The 17,362-nt window shown below is 38.2% G+C and overlaps 2 protein-coding genes across 4 annotated transcripts in view; both read left to right on the top strand.

Moving 5' to 3' along the window:
* Positions 1-1,844: 1,844 nt before the first annotated feature.
* On the top strand, positions 1,845-3,775 carry hrh1 (histamine receptor H1). Its single transcript, XM_026166388.2, has one exon. The coding sequence runs from the start codon at positions 1,984-1,986 to the stop codon at positions 3,634-3,636; it is 1,653 nt and encodes a 550-aa protein (XP_026022173.1). The 5' UTR covers positions 1,845-1,983; the 3' UTR covers positions 3,637-3,775.
* A 4,041-nt stretch (positions 3,776-7,816) lies between these two features.
* atg7 (ATG7 autophagy related 7 homolog (S. cerevisiae)) overlaps positions 7,817-17,362 on the top strand; it is a 57,391-nt gene continuing 47,845 nt past the window's right edge. For 2 of the 3 annotated variants that reach the window (XM_026167707.2, XM_080301792.1), the window contains exons 1-9: positions 7,817-8,175; positions 10,516-10,717; positions 11,108-11,162; positions 11,749-11,866; positions 12,027-12,104; positions 12,235-12,351; positions 12,646-12,792; positions 13,171-13,259; positions 16,648-16,775. In XM_026167707.2, the coding sequence (XP_026023492.2) occupies positions 10,546-10,717; positions 11,108-11,162; positions 11,749-11,866; positions 12,027-12,104; positions 12,235-12,351; positions 12,646-12,792; positions 13,171-13,259; positions 16,648-16,775 (904 nt within the window). In that variant the 5' untranslated portion in view covers positions 7,817-8,175; positions 10,516-10,545. Of the gene's footprint in view, positions 8,176-9,550; positions 9,629-10,515; positions 10,718-11,107; positions 11,163-11,748; positions 11,867-12,026; positions 12,105-12,234; positions 12,352-12,645; positions 12,793-13,170; positions 13,260-16,647; positions 16,776-17,362 lie in introns of those variants that run through there. The other variant, XM_080301793.1, reaches the window with a different exon arrangement.

The raw sequence follows: 17,362 nt of genomic DNA, 5'->3' as shown, positions 1-17,362 counted from the left end.
ACAGCTGATTATCAGAAGTGTGAGATGCTGGAGAATATACCCCGGTGTCCTGTTATATTTTAGATAGCAAGGAGTTTATTAAACTTTACCGAAACAATCTGCAAATTTCATTAAAATTGAATAAACTATCATCTTGTCTTTATTTTTAGTTAGCACCTTAAAAGCTTAAAGCTGTAAGCTAATGATAGTTATATAAGCTGTAGTTTTACGTCCAGTGGATGATGATCTGATTAGTCGACTAATCGCAAAAATAATCGGTGACTAGTCGACTATCAAAATAATCGTTTGTGGCAGCCCTATCTTTGAGACACATACACAGATAGATTCCAGCACTGAAAGAGGAAGACCACAGAGAAAGAGTGAAAGAGGATATAATGAGGGTTGGTGTGACAGAGGAGGGATGTTAAGGATAGGATGAGGTGGAGGCTGATGACCCCTGAAGGACCAGCCGAAAGAAGGAAAAGATTAATATGTAGCTTTTGTTTTGTTTCCTCTGTACAGTACAATTCGATTTAAGTGAAATTGCATGATGATATTACCAAAATTACACAGATTAAATCATTTATTAGCACGGGAGTGCAGGGACCGCTGAAAAATGCAAAATGACATCTTTTATTTCACACATTAATCACAGAAAGACAAACAGAAATGTCACCTTCATCCATAGCAACAGGTTTATTTCAGTCTTTCTTAAAAATCAATATCCCAAACAGTTCAGATAAGTGCTTTTCCAGTACCATATTGATATGCTTTAATAAGTCATGCTGTGCTTTTCACATTCAAACATAGTATCAAGTGTAGTGTTGAATAGGCTTTTATCAATCCAAAGGTTCCATCATACAGCGCTGGCAGCATATTCATGGCTCCTTTCCGCCTATGACACAGTTTGTCTACTGTGTTGTTGAAGGGATTCGCCGCCCTCCCCTTGCGTAAGTGTGAAAGAAAGCCAGCTGGACAGTGAAAGAGATGGAATAAGGGAGGTTTTAGACTAATAATAATTCAAACCCAAACTGCAAAGGTGGAAAGATTACAGGAAACGTTTATCTGTGTATTGAAATATTGCATCATCACTGTATCTTCTTCACCTTATCTTTCTTCGGGCGGTTTTCTCAAGCTTTCCTGTGGTCATGTTTCAGCCATGTTCTTTGAATAATGATTTGTGTTTTTATTTTCAAGAGTAAAAGTGTTTAAAAACTCACAGTTAGCTTTCAAATGTCTTGTAGCTCTCTTCACGACTACACAGACACAGGTTGGTTCTTTGAAAGGGGCGTTTATTACTTGGACTTTCTCTTCTCCTTAGTTACACCATCGTCAATACGCCGTGAGAACTGGTTATATGAGTGAACAGTGCAAACACATTAGCAACTTTCCAGTACACATATTTAGTTCAAAAGTTAAACATAGACATTTTTAAAAAATGACAAAAACCTTGTTGACCGCTTGTCCTGAAAAGAGGTCTTTAAGTCTTTGTGTTGCTTTGCTTTCAATAAACCTTTAGCTTAGCAGCACTTCATGAGAGACATCTGCTCACCTGCAGTCCATGAAAAGTCTTGAATACTCTCGCTAAGGTTGTTCTCGTGCAACATTAGTTCTTACACATTTCAAGTGAAGACATTTTTTAACCCTAAATTATATTCATGAAATTATGTAATCCATTATAAATCAATCATCCACATCATGAACTCTATACAGAACGTTGTTTAACAGCATTTACATGTCTAATCTTGCCATTTTTTGTGTTTTCCAGATGCTGTTACTTGGGGTTTACAACAAAATGGACCGTAGACTGTGGATAAACTGACCAGGGCTAGTGAAGGAATACACATTTTCCAGAGTGAAAGTCAACTTGTCCATTATCCATTGAGTGTAAACACACTGATTAAAACCTGCCGTTCCACACATGCCATGGTGTTTAGTTAAACAAGCACTGGATGAAAGCTTTCCAAAATGTGACAGGATCTAGAGGTGTCCATCTCACCTAACATGATGGAATCTAGTATGTCACCTTCAGCAGACCCTCTACACCACAATGCCAGCAGCTATGTAAACTTCAGCAACAACAGCTGGAGTGGACTCCGTGATGGTGACTCATTGAGGAACAATCAAACCCTGACCTTCCATGATCGCATCAACAGCGCCCTGCTGGGAGTTTTTCTGGGATTTCTTTCCCTTCTCACGATCATAATGAACCTGCTCGTACTGTATGCTGTGAAGAAAGAGAAGAGCCTCCACACTGTAGGGAACCTCTATATTGTTAGCCTCTCTGTGGCAGATCTCATTGTAGGGACCACGGTCATGCCTTTGAACTTGGTATATTTGCTGGAGGATGAATGGAAGCTGGGGCGGGCTGTCTGCCAGTTTTGGCTGATTATGGACTACGTGGCAAGCACAGCTTCAATTTTCAGCTTATTTATCCTCTGTTTGGATCGGTACCGCTCAGTGAGACAGCCGCTTAAGTACCTAAAATATCGAACACGGGGAAAAGCCAGTGTGATGATTTCTGGAGCCTGGCTGCTGTCCATGATGTGGATTATTCCTATTTTAGGATGGAGGTCTTTCACACACGTGGACCTCAAACCTGAAGAGGAAAATAAGTGTGACACAGATTTCCGTTTTGTCACGTGGTTTAAGGTCATTACCGCAGTCTTCAACTTCTACGTACCCTCTGTTTTGATGTTGTGGTTTTACACATATATCTATTTGGCAGTAAGACAACATCTACGGGACAGAGAGAGAATCATTCATCCAACTGATTCATTTGGAGAAAACGACAATGGACAAAATCCTCAAACCCCTGTGAAAAATGACTCCAAGTCACCTAAGAGGGAAAGTGAGGTTTTAATGAAAGGATCCAAAACAGAAAAACTGCTAGACCAGAATACTCTCGAACAGACAGATCCCCTTGAAGACGCTGATAAAAACAGTAAAACTGCTCTATCGAGAGCACACAGAAAAATTGGTGTAAAGTGCCAGCAGACGTCATTGCTTGCCATGACAACAAAAGGTCTCAGAATGGCACGAAAGACTAAAAGGTGCTCTTTGTCTCCTGAGGAGAAGCAACCAGACTGCGAGGTTCCCCAGAGCCAGCCATCGGCACCACAGGACGTGATTTGCTCAGGTGGAAATAATGAGAACAAACTTCAAGCGTCTTTAAACGAATGCCATGTGACAGTGCCAAACCCAGTGAGCGGAGTGTGCGATACCAACAAGGTATCAGACGTGCAGAGATACACATCTGTGCTCAGCAACAACTACGACCCCAGCCAAGCTCTACCTTGGGCCGAGGAAGGAGTAGAAGATGCCAAATTAGACGCGGATAATGAAATTACTCTGAGACAGGCGTGGCAAAAGTTCATTGACCAATCACGCCATCGCATCCACAGTCTGAGGATCCACAAAGAGCACAAAGCAGCCAAGCAGCTGGGCTTCATAATTGCTGCTTTCTTATTGTGTTGGATACCATACTTCATAGCTTTCATGGTCATGGCCTTCTGTAGAGAGTGCGTCCACCATGACCTGCACATGTTCACCATATGGCTGGGTTACATCAACTCTACTCTAAACCCTTTTATATACCCGCTCTGCAATGGAAACTTTAAACGGGTCTTTAAAAATATTCTTAACATTCCTTTGTGACTGTAAATGAGCAGAACACAATCGCAGGCGTCTAAATGTTGAGACAACAGCAGAATTAGCAAAAGGAAAAAATGTCTCATCAAGCGTTGACCAAAAAAGTGTGCTATTCCTTTTATGTTCCGCATTTTATTTTTATAAACACCAATTCTTTGGACTCAAGACTCAAGCTGAGGGTAATATGTCAGTTTAATGTTATTTATTTTGTTTATGTTACACTAATTATAATAGTAATTATAATAATAATAATAGACTGTGTCACAGAAGAATTTGAGCTTAAAGTTTTGCTAAAAACTATGTAAAAATTGTATTTTGAAAAAAAATTTTTAATTGATTTTCTGTGCTAGGAATATACCATAAAACACATAATGTGAAATATGATTAATATTGTTTAAAAAAAAGAACAAGGAGAAGATTTTCTTTGAAAATGACAACCACATTGTGAGTCATTCTCCTTCTTATTATTTAAACAGAGTACGAGACTTTAGATGCATCTTGGTGCTTGGTACTAGTGATCGAGGAAGGGCTGAATTATGATACCTACTGTCTTTATTTTTTATGTTTTTTTAATTAAGAATGGCAACTCTAAACAAGCACATTCAGTCACCTACACTCCCTTAAAGAAAACCTCTGAACTTGTTCTACCTGTTCGTGCTTTGACATCTATTTCCTGCCATTAAGTCTAATAGGTTAATATATTGAATTGAAAGCCTTTATTGTCATTATACATAGTATAACGAAATTGGAAATATATGAGCAAAAACCTGATTATGAAGACAAAACTACTACCAGAACAAACTATTTGTCACAGTCACAGTCTTCTTTCGAACTGCAGAAAGGTTTTGTTTCTCTCCTTGATGGGAATAAGTTGCTTATCTGTTATAAGGTGTAGCACGTCGCTACACGTCATTAGCCAAAGAGTGTCGAAAATGATTCAAAAATGCTGCAGCACACTATAAATCTGAGACTTCTTTAATGGATTTGTGTCAGTATTTTGTAACAAACGCATTCAAGTGCATCCAGGCTATACACAGAGCTTCATGGTGCAACTCTTTCTCCCAGTAACTCCCGTGTTAGCTATGCTAGAAGCTTCCTTGTAAAAAGAAAATAAGGATAAATGGAATTAAGGACATTTCCTTACACTGTTACTTTTTGCACAGTGTCACTTCAGATTTTATGGGGGACAGGGACAAAGAACTGAATTTCATATTTTAATATGTGAATCATAGTGTCTGAAATAATGTTGTAATGAGTGTGGCAATGTTGTGAGTCACTGTGCAGTCAAATCAAACAAATCAGAGGAGGCTGAAATTGAGCTGGAAGAGGTGATGATGGGAAGACGGATGTGTGTGACTGCACTTCTCATTAAAAACAAGACAAAGGGGAAGAAAATTTCATTTTATATGCTGTTTCTCTGTTGCTTGAAAAGGTTCTGCAAAGAGCTTCCCCTGAGGTAACTCTTTGTAATGAATATTATGTCCCACTGAATGTTTTGCTGTTTGTGTGTGTGTGTTTTTTGTTGTTTTTTTTTTAAAAGTAGTTTGGATACTTTTATGTCAAAGTGAAGTTGCTGCCTATGCGCTTTTAATGCTGGGTGTCTCATGTTGAGGGCAAAGTTTTTGAATAATGCTTATAATGATCACCAGAGTATGATTAAAACCTGTGGGTGTGTTCTGGTTTATATTCTGTTTTTTGTTATCGGTGTCTTGTAAGCCTATTTAGGCTGGCATATTATTTCATGCATGATACAGTAATGAAATAAAATTGAAGTCAATCTGAAAGAAAAAAAATTGATGACATTTAATGTCCTGTTTATGATGTACACCTAAAACTAAAAATAAAACGTTCTAATGTGCTAGTCCTTCGAGCCTCACGTCATTAACACTATTAACTTCAAACTGTTCTTCTAATTTTATTTTGTCATTAGTTTGAGGTGCTGACTTTGGCAAGAACATTTATGTGAAATGCTGAACACATGACCTAATTAACCTGGGACAAAACCCAATGCCCATGCTGCAGCAAGATTCCATCAAATGTACCCATTGGTCACTTTATTAAGTACACCTGTTCAACTACAGCTTTTCAAACCAATCATCTGAATGGGGAAGAAAGGTTATTTAAGTGACCTTCAATGCGGCATGGTTGTTGGTGACAGACAAGCAGAGTGTTTCAGAAACTGTTGATCTGCTGAGAGTTTCCCACACAGCCATCTCTAGGGCTTACAGAGAACGGTTCGAAAAAGAGAAAATATCCAGCAAAAGGCAGTTCTCTGGAAGAAAATGCCAGGTTGTTTTCACAGATCGGGGTGAATAGCCAGACTGCAGCAGTAACTTAGATAATCATTTGTTACAACCAAGGTATGCAGAAAGGCATCTCTGATTGTACATGTTGAATCTTGAAGCAGATGGGCTACAGCAGTAAAAGACCACAACAGGCGCCAGTGCTTCCAGCTAAGAACAGGAAACTGAGCTACAGTTCACAAAGGTTCATCTATAATGGACAAGCGGAGACTGGAAAAACACTGGCTACTCTGCTGAGTCTCAGTTTCTCCTGCAATGTTGAGATAGTTTACCTAATTTTGCCTAAACAAGATGATAGATAGAGCCATCCTGCCTTGTATGAGTGATTCAACCTGCTGGTGATGTAATGATGAAGGGATATTTTTTTGGCACAGTTTAGGTCCTGTAGTACCAAGTGAAGATCCTTTAAATGAGCACTGTGTAAATGCCACCGCCTACCCGAGTAATGTTGCTGACCATGTCCATCCCTATATGACCACAGTGTAGCCATCTTCTTTTTAAGCCATATTGGGGAATTTTAGCATTTTTTTAGCAAATTATGATGCACATATACTGTCAATTAATACATTCATATTTTCTCCTGTGCAAAATGGAGAAATAGCTCTAGAAAAAAAGACAAGAACTCTATTTCTCATAATATAGTGCCACTTAATTGTCTTTGTGGCAGTTTCAATAATATTCACCAAAATCTGCAAAGCTTGTGACTTACCAGCATAAATATTTCATTTAACTTTTCAGTGTGCTGAAACTGTTATATTTCCTCTCTTGTATGGGACGTATAACAAGGACATTTTCAACAATATGCCAATGTCCCTCATCCCCCTCTCTCTTAATAACCCAGCACGGGCATCATTCATGAGTTTCTATGGCGTGTTTCTCAGGTTACTTGTACTAAAATAAGAACTGTTTTTCATTTAATCTGTAATCTTTAAACTGGAATGGACTCCATGGTACAGATCTGAAAATCTCAATTCAGTTTTACCTCATAGTTTACTGTAATAAACCAGTTTGTGTTGAAGGTCTGAATCAGAAAAACATACACATGCTTTCATCAAAAATTGAAACCTGGAGCGGTCTTATCCAAGCGAGAAAAATCAGAAAAAAAAGAAAAGAAATTCAATTATTAATACTAACACATATATCTCACCTTACAATAATTAAACCATGAGCTGTTGAAGAGGGAAAACTCAGCCTGTATGAGTAGGAGCAGTTTTATATCAGTCAAGCTTTTTTTTAAAGATTAGTTAAGAGCAACACAACTTGACACAGTCTGCATCTGCATGAGCATCACTGTGAGATGTTTCCTTGTTTCATTAAACCAGTTAACACAGCTCACACAATGTCCCTGAACTTACCCTGTTGAAGATTTCCACTGTAAACATGTACTCCATCTAACAAACTGAGTACTTTCAAAGCATTTTATGCTTTCCTTGAACCGCTAGTCTCATCTGCTACTTCAGAGTGTTCTTGTGTTTAAATGATAAGGTACAAGGAAACCTTGAGCACTTGTACTTTCGTTCCTGTGTTTTCCTTCAGGAAGGATTCAAGAGCTCAGTGGCTTTTACATGTGGTAATAGCTGTTCCATGTAGAACAAGCTATTTAAAAAAGGGGGGTGCTATTATTACATGCTGTCCTTCACAGTGCAGGGGCTACCACTGGATATTGTGGTTGTCATCCAGGGAAATACAAATACAAAGAGGTGACACTTTGTGGGCTTCATATTATTTTAGATGGATTTTCTCAGTTTGTTTTAGCCTCCTGGCCAAAACATGACATCTTTTAATTTATATCGTGCGTTTTTGTACAGCAGCACAGTTTTGCGACGGTCCCTAACCCTGTTTCCGTACGGTCCGCCGCTCACATACAGCTAATTTCTGGTGAAAACTGAAGTCATAATTGAGCCCAAAAGTAGGAGCAGAAGTAGCTTTACCGGTTTCACCACTATTATGTTGCGTTTGTAATTTCACAAGCTAAAACCGGCGTTCATTACAAACGCTTCAGCCTCTGTAGCAGTCTCCGAAATGAAAAGAAACGGCGCCTACAGGTTTTTGTCCGTTTTCTCCTGCTTTATCGTCTGCGCGTTCTTGTTTATGTTTTGGTTCTTTGTATTTTACTCAATGGTGCTTGCACCATAAAGACAAGAAACCGTAGCAAGTAAGCTAAAGCTTACCCACACTGCACTGCTTTATTTACAAGACTCGCGATCACATGATCTCCTTCACCAGGAAGTAAGGTTTTATGGTAAGTGCACAAGTCCTGTTACACGTTAACGTATAAACATGTATGTATCTGTCTGAAGCGGACATAAATTGTCTGTGTTGTGATGCATGGATGTCTTATTTTATGATTTATTTCCATGAGAATTTTCGTCGCGTTAAAAAGCGCTTGAAGTGCTAAAGCTGCTGGGTTTCATTGTGTGGTCTCTATTGAGCTGACTTTACTTCTCAGCAAGAGAAAACAGTTAAAGACACGAAAAAAAGTAAACGTAGAATTTAATCATTAACATGCCAAGACAGACAGCCATTAAATGCTTAGTCTTGAAGGTTTGGCGCTCATTATTTAACCAGAGTTTAGGCTCTCTTTGCAGCTGAGCTGGTCAAAAATATTTTAAAATCCTTTATCTTTTCATGGATTATGCACGTGGATGGGATACAGGAAAGGAAACACGAATCCTCTTTTTTTCTTTTTTAAATGTCCAGTTTATTGTTCATGTAGCTTGCCATCACATATGGAGTTATTTGTGACAGATATACAGTACCAAGAGTTAAAGAGAATTTTTATAAGATGGGACTGAGACCACCCACACATCATAGCGTCTTGTATGGTTTGAAGATTGTGGTGCTGACAAAAAGACGGTTGAGCTGAAAATGTTCAAATCTTGTTGGGATTGACCAAAGTGGACACGGTTAGAAATCAGTGTATCAGAAGTTTAACGGTGTGGAGGTAAAGTTAGAGAGCCAAGGCTGAGGTGGTTTGGACGTGCAGAATAGTAATAGAGGATGGACAAAGGATGTTGAATATAGAGACGCCAGGGAGGAGGAAAAGACGAAGACCTCAGAGAAGATTCACTGATGAAGTGAACAACTGGGACACCAAATGAGCCCTGGCATATTTGGTCCAGGCGGCTGACTATGATCAGTTAATAAATAAATAAATGTTTATGCTTTATTTTTGTTTAACCACGTTGGTACACTTGTTGTTGGGTTAGGAAGTCTTTGTTGTGCTTTAGTGCAGCATGGCACAATTAAAAGCTACCCTTTAGCTATTAGCAGTGGCTTTTGGTCATTGATGGTGGGTTATTTTACTTGAATGTCTCCCTTGATAATCATGTCCTTCCATTTATTTCCTTACCATATTATTTACACCTTCCCCGCTCTCTTGTTGGAACTGCTCTCCCTCCTCCATCATTTCTCCATGGCTAGTGCTGGAAACAGGAGCAGTACTGTGACTGTGAGAGCTTTATAGTAGTGGTTGCTGGTACTGCTGTTGACAATGCAGTTGCTAATATGTATATAAACATTTTGCTGCATATATGCCTAGTTTCTTTTTCTTTTTCTCTCTTGGCTTTTCACTGAAACCTTTTTTTTGTGCTTTTGTTTTTCCATCTGTGTCTGTAGGAGAGGGATGGTTGCGTTAAAAGATTATATTCGTCTATCCAGGATTACTAATAAAAATTGTCCACTGGACTAAAATGGTAAATGGCCTGTATTTGTATAGCGCTTTACTTAGTCACTAAGGACCCCAAAGTACTTTACACTACTAGTGTCAGTGTTTGTAGTGCCAGTGCACCATGGCAGGTGGCCTGTATGATTATAGCAACAAAGAAAAAAAATTATATTGACCCACCAGGAAAAAGCCTAATATGCATTACCAGTCCAGCCCTAGTAGTGAAGGAGGATTTACAAAGGGTTGGTGTGACTGAGTCGAATGCTAGGGGCAGGGTGAGAAGGAGGCAGATGATCTGCTGTGGTGACCCCAAAGGGAGCAGCTGAAAGAAGAAAAAGACAACTGATAATAGTGTGATTTTTTTTTTTTCCTTCATTTGCATGTGTGGCAGATACTTTCACATATCAAAAGCACATATAGTTACATCTCTGATATCTTGGGCGATGTACTCATCGAGTAATTTTAAACCTGGCTGAGTAATAAGCTTATTCAAATCACATTCTTCACTGGGTTGTCAATTAAACAGCAGCATTGGAAATTTAGGGCTCAGCAGATAATGAACTGATTATTATGTGATCAGCAGGAGCTCCTGATTTAGGCATCCACTAATCACAGGGCTCCACCAACATGTGTGAGTGATTTTGGGCAAGACATTGAACCCCAAGTTACTCCTGATGGGCAGGCCAGCTCCTTGCAAGGGAGTTTTCCCATAATTGTTGTGCGAGTGTGAACTGGTAATTGAGGCACTCCAAAGTCATAAAACCGTGTACAAGTGCAGCTTTTATTCTGTGCTTTTATTCAGACTGTTTACTTCAACAGTGCGAGAGTTACTTTTACTACTCTTTGTGTATCTAAGTCATAAGTTATTATAGTGCCTGCAAGTGCTTCATAGCCGTCTGCTGTTTTATTTCACAGCTTGTTGAACGTGCCGCTCTGTGAAGTGTAATGGCATCTGACATCAGTGAGGCATCGCCGTCCACTGCAGAACTTAAGCTGCAGTTTGCTCCTTTCAGCAGCGCTCTGGAAGCAGGCTTTTGGCATGAGCTTACTCAGAAGAAACTCAATGACTACAGATTGGATGAGAGTCCCAAATGTATCAAAGGATACTATTACAATGGTGAGTATTCTGATGGCATGGTTTCAATAAAAGATCAGTTCAATTCAATTGTATTCATATAGCGCTAAATCATAACAAGTTGCCTCAAGGCACTTTATATTGTAAGATAAAGACCCTACCATAATAGAGAGAAACCCCGACAATCAAACTGCCCCCTATGATGAAGTACATGGTGCCAGTGGGAAGGAAAAACTCCCTTTTAACAGGAAGAAACCTGCAGCAGGACCAGGCTCAGGGAGGAACAGCTATCTGCCATTACTGGTTGAGGGTGATGGGAGGAAGACAGAATAAGCAACACACTCACTCACTGTCAAATGCAGTTTTCCCACTTGATTGACAGATCTGTATTTTCTATTACCAATGTGGCTGATCGACTTTCATGTCTGATAGGTGATCCTCTTGGTTTGCCTACCCGTCTAACTTTGGAGTACAGTGCATTTGATGTGTAAGTATAAGGCATTATGTTGTGTAAAGAAGCATTACACTTCTGCTAAGTTTTTCTGCTGCCATTGAGTCTTGTGATGCAAAGTGTCATTGTAAACAAAGCCAAAATAAAAGCATAGCATAGACTGTTGGGGTCACACTGCTGGGCAGGTGGGAGGACAACGTGGACACCTAAATTGATACCATCTACGGTACTAAAAATCTTAAATGAGTTGAATCTCGGTGACCTCCACCTGAAGATCAGAAGTTTTCTGAAAATCTTGTGAATGTGATAACTCAACAAGGAAGTTACCCAGGATGTTTCGACTTATTCCATAGGTGCAGCTACAGTGAGGCAGAGGGGAAGCACCGAAAGCTGCCAGTATTTTTAAATCGGCTCTGAACAGTTACAAAAAGCCTGTGTGTCTAAAGAAAAAAAAATGACGTGGCCTTCATCCGATTGTGCAGTTGTCACAGAGATGTTTTGTGTATGTACTTCTATATAGGGAAAAATAAACTTTTATATAGCCCACTGGTTTCTGGTGGTCAGTATGTTTACACTGTGAACATACAGTTTAATGAAAAATGTGTTGGTTTTTTGCTGTTAGTGATGGTTCAACTCCCGCTCGTTGCTGCCCAGCTTTGGGAACGCTGTACAACACCAACACTCTTGATGCCTTTAAGACTACTGATAAGAAGGCTCTGTTGGAGAAAGAAGCCAAGGAGGTAAGAGACATCCAGTGGCAATTTGTTCTGACATCAAAAACATGTTGAAAGTGGATTATCTATAAAGTAGGCATTAGAATGGTCATATTTCCCAACAGAACATTACCTGATTAAATTATTGATTATTTTTTCTTTTGTATTATCTCTCTTTGTTGGGTAGATTTGGGATGCTATACAGTCTGGAGCTGCACTGAAGGACCCGTCCATCCTTTGTAGATTTATTCTCCTTACCTTTGCAGTGCGTAAAAATATGATCATATATGTTTGCTTGTTCTTTTTTGCTTTTGTTTTTTTCTACACTTTAACAACTTCATGTAACCAGTTTCCTTTCATGTTTCTCTCTTGTTCTGGCTACTCTTTTTAAACAGGATTTGAAGAAGTACAATTTCTACTACTGGTTCTGCTTTCCTGCTCTCTGTTTCAAAGAGGCGCTAATGCTTGTTCGACCGCCCTCCGTCCTAGATCAGGTTTTCTCTGCAAAGCAGGTTGGATTTTTAAAGATCACCATATAATTTTAGATATTACACTTTGAAGTTATCCTTAAATGACCTTTTCTGAAAAAGTTAAAACTCTACAATTACTATTAGCTGTTTTATATGATGAATACAAAGTGCTATTAGTGTCTTCCACTGCTTCATCTATATAAACCAAAAGAATTTTACTGAATAATTCGGTTTTCATCCCTTTGAGGTCACTTGGTTGAGAATTGCTGCACTGACTTCAGCACTTGTGATATGTTTGAATTGCCGGATTTTTCTAACTTCTAATTTCTGTCTTAGATTGCAGCCCTGCAGGATGCTTATGATGGCCTGTGCATCAAAACAGGAGCCACTGCAGTTCCTTACTTCCTAATAAAATACACAGATGAGTCAGTTCAGATGGCCGTGCTGGGGGACTGGGAGACATTTTTCAGTGATACTAAGAAGGTTTCAAGAAGATTTTTATATTTATATTATTAGAAACAGGAATTTAATCTTATATTTTATTATTCTGTGTGTCTGCTACTTTTTTTGCACTTAGATCAATATCATAATAGTATGATTTAAAGTATACACCAAAAGTTTCCAAACCTATTGTTGTTCATTCTGTAATAAAAAAAATAAAATAAAAAAAAGATTCAAACAGACTCGTTTTTTTAATAAGGTTTAAAATTTATTTTGTTGTGGCTTCAAACTGGATTTCTACTGTAGTTTTATTGGCTCATCACATTTTACTAATGTTGTCTACTGTTACACACTCACACAATAACACATATACGCATTCACGCCTTGCTAATGTAAACATACCTTGTTTGTTTTCTCTAGGTTACTGTGGGTGTCTATGATCCGTGTACTCTGTCCCAACATCCGGGCTGGCCTCTGAGGAATTTACTGATGCTTGTAGCTAACCAATGGTAAACTCTCTGTGTGTGTGTGCATGTGTGACTGTGTTTTGAGGAAGTTGTCTCAATGATGTGTGCTGTCGGTCATTAAGTAATTTGGAAAAACCTGCTGAATTTCACTATGAGTTGCACATAAATGAAAGGCTCCTCTTCCTGACTGATTTCCCAACCCTGCTGCAGTGTTAGGAAAGCAAACCTTTGTAATTTAAGAAAATTATCAATTTCAAAAAGAGAAATGTATCAGTTTAAAAATGGTTGCATCAGGACAAAAGCAATTGAAACTCTACTAAAGTTATTCTGTTCCACTCGGACTGAAAAAGAAATATCAAGCTGCTGCTTCGTCTCAGTGGTGTTGCAAGAGTTTAGTGGGGATGTGATTAATTTGATCAATTACATGTGCTCCTAGATGACAGCACTTGCTTACAGAAACACGACTGTTGCTTTTAAGCTAGTCCCATTTGTCTATAAGGATATCAATTTTCCAGATAAACAAGGTTTATTTCTTCCATTTAAGCTCTTGCTAAGCTTTAATCTTAAAATGTAAATCAGGTTGTCCAAACAGTTTATATTGATCTAATCTGCCTTGCTTGAAGAGGATGAATAATGATGTCACTGCTTGCTGATTTATTATTTTTTTCCACCTAAAAGATTTTCAAAATTATCTCCAAATTCCATCAGGAAACATTGCCGCTCATGTTTGAACTACTTTGTGTGGATTTATTGCCTTTATGTGAATCATATTTCTTTTTCTCAGTTGTATTTATATATTTTTTTACATTTTATTTATTCATTTATTTTTTTATTGTGGCAGGGAGTAGTTGCGTGGTCTGGGTAAAAGACCATAGCTGGTTTGTTAACTCATGCCATACCTATCTGTGACACACAGCAGCTACTGTTTGTTCTAACCACAGGCGGTGTTGTTTTATACACAGTATGAGGTGTCTTTGCAGAATATTGACAGATATTTTTAACTAGATTTGATCTATTAAAGGTGCTGTTATTAAACACTTTTAACGGAATATGTATATTTCTTATTCTTTTTGGTTTGAAAAGCGTTAGCAGGCTCTCTTGGGATATTCCAAAGTTGATGGAGGGTTTCTACAGCAGGATAGATCGATAACGGTTGTTACTTTCATGTATGTCACGTAAAAGGAATGTATTGTTACATTGTTACAAGGCCACATTAAGAAAATTCTTATTAATCATTTGGTAAAAGTCAAAATATCAAGATCAAAGATGAAATTCTATTTCAAGAAAAAACTTCAAATACTCTTTTGAGGAAAAAAAGTTGAAATGTGAAGATTACAGCTGTTATTTTAAGACAAAGTGCCATAGCTCCTATACCCTAACGTTTAGATGAGTTAGTGAAACAAATTGATCAGCCGTCTTATCATGTCTTGTGATACAAAGGACATCCTCTTTATTGTACGAGGGTGTAACCATCAGTATCATTGCATCTGTCCATTACTGGCCTTTTCATTTTGTACAAATCCAACCAATTCTTCCAAGTCCGTGTGTTTTGTTGAAGAAATATAGAAGAAATCGAGACACGTCAGACCTGGCAACATCTTGTCGCATTTTCTCTTGTCTTTCTACAGTTGTGGTGTGATATCACGCTGCTCTACCTGCAAATAGTTATTTGAGTTAGTTTTGCCTTTCTATCAGCTAAAAGCAGTTTGGCCAATCTCCTCTGGTTAGAGAGCCCCTGCTCACTGGATATTTTCTCTTTTTTTGACCATTTTCTGTAAACCCTAGTGATAGTTGTATGGAGAAATCCCAGTCGATCATCAGTTTCTGAAATACTCAGACCAGCCTGTCTGCGACCAACAACTACGCCTTATTTTCCCCGTTTTGATGCTCAGTATAAACTTTACCAAGTCATCTTAACCACGTCTACATGCATAAACGAACTGAGTTTCTGCCATGTGGTTGGCTGATTAAATGTTTGTGTTAAAATGCAGTTGAAGAGGTGTTGCTGATGAAGTGGGCAGTGAGTGTACATATTTATTCATTTATGAAGGACACGTTTTTTTATGTTTTCGAAAATAGTTATCTGTAAACAACACACTTGGACGTCCTCCTACATCAAGGGGCCATTTCTTTTGTGGTTAAATTAGGCTCCTTCATGAGTATATGTCACATATCATCAGGAGTGCATTTTTAAAGCAGGATATTGTGTGTTTTCATCCAATCAGCCTCTTTAAGTGTTGTAGGCTGTGATTTTTGCTTGTTTTGAACACTTTGTGCTTATGCTCAGTGTCTCCAAAGCAGGTGGTTGTGCTTTATCATCTTTAAATATTCGATTATGATTTTTATTTGCTTTATTCAGAAGTGGTTGATTCAACAATCAGAAAATTTAAAAAATAAAAGGATTCATATCCCACGGGCAATGATATATTTTAACCAGCTTAAGTTAAAAAAAAAAAAGAAAAGGTTGTTTTGTTTATTTTTTTTAAAATATTGTATAAACGATGCAGGTGAAAACTGCAAATCATCTGAAAGCTTTTCGGTACTTTTATTTTCAGATGGTAAATAAAGGAGTTGAGCTGAGAAATGAAACTAAATAGTTTTTGAGTAAAAATGTAAATATTCAGATGTAGGAGTAGATATCAAAATGAAATAACATAACCCCATACCTGATGACTTTGAGCAAGAGGAAGCAACCCATCTCACACAACTGATCATAATGTTTTGTTATGTTCTGAGACTGTCGTTGAAATTATCTCTGTATGTTTCTAATTGTGGCTTTTATATCAGTTAAGAAGCGTTGCACACTCTTATTTCAGGTCTATATTGAGGAGTGTTTTGTCACAGAGCTTAGTTTTCCCTCTTTTTTTCTGGCATTTAAATTTTTTTTCTTCTATTGTACAAAAAAGGAACTCCCACAGAGGCTTGTTTAGCAATAGTCTTCTGTGATATCAACTCATGCATGCTCTGCAGGTTTTTATCTTAAACAAACCTCATCGATCCTGTGCTTGACTACATTTTTTCTCTCTGTTAAACATAAACTGTTGATACTGGCATCGATGGCTGTGATGTCTTGCCTATTCAGTTCTTTTATCAGAGCTTGATTGTGTAACGTGACTCAGTTTTTCAGGACCATATTAGAGGAAGTGTTTTAGTACGGCTGTATAAGGTGTCAGAGTTTTATTTTGGAGCAACAGGCACATTAACGTGTATTTCACAATGATGGATGTGAGATATCTACATGTAAAAAAAAAATATATATATGTGTGTGTGTGTGTGTGTGTGTGTGTGTGTGTGTGTGTGTGTGTGTGTGTGTGTGTGTGTGTGTGTGTGTGTGTGTGTGTGTGTGTGTGTGTGTGTGTGTGTGTGTGTGTGTGTGTATATATTTTCAACATTTCATGTAGCATCTTGTGTGTGTACGTGTGCACTACAGGGGGTCTAAGTCTAAGCTGGACACAGTGGAGGTGCTGTGTTTTAGGGACAGAACTCTGCAGGGAAGCCGCTCCATTCAACAGAGCGTCATCTTCCATGTCAAACTACCTGAGCTTCCCAGCAACTCTGGTAATCTCTATTTCTTTCTGTGTTTCTCTTTTTATGTATGGGTGCATTGGTGCAGTTTGCATTGTGCTGCTGTGCATTTTTATATCGGTGCATTTGTATTTGTATTCATGTGAATGTGTGCATGCATTCAGATACATACACTTGTGGATATTAATAGTAAATTGAACACGCATTCTTAGTTCACTTTCCACCGAGACTCACTGTTTCTTTTTCAGGACACACTAATCTCACAAAGCGTTTCCATTATTCCTTTATCTGCTGAATAAGGGAAGAAAGTAATTTAAATGGTAATAGCAGGATGGGAAAGCGGGTAGCTCTTTGATCTGCAAAGGTTTTTGTTGAGTTCAGACAAGGAATCTTTGTTTTCCTCAATCTACCTCTGTGGTTCATAATGTCTTTTAATGAATTTGCTGAGGATATATTCATGCAGCAAAAAATGATTCATCTACTCTGATGATTTGATATTGTTTTGAAAAGGATTAACCAATCAACCTTGGCCCAACTTTACACCGGGTTCAGCTAATCCATCTTCTAAATTCTGAAAATAGAGAGGGAGTAGACTGTATGTTTGTGAATTAACATCCACA

The sequence above is a fragment of the Astatotilapia calliptera genome, chromosome 5, assembly GCF_964374335.1.
Source record: "Astatotilapia calliptera chromosome 5, fAstCal68.1, whole genome shotgun sequence".
Lineage (NCBI taxonomy): Eukaryota > Metazoa > Chordata > Actinopteri > Cichliformes > Cichlidae > Astatotilapia > Astatotilapia calliptera.
The sequence above is the reverse complement of the archived record's forward strand: the minus strand, read 5'-3'. Positions and strand labels throughout refer to the sequence as shown.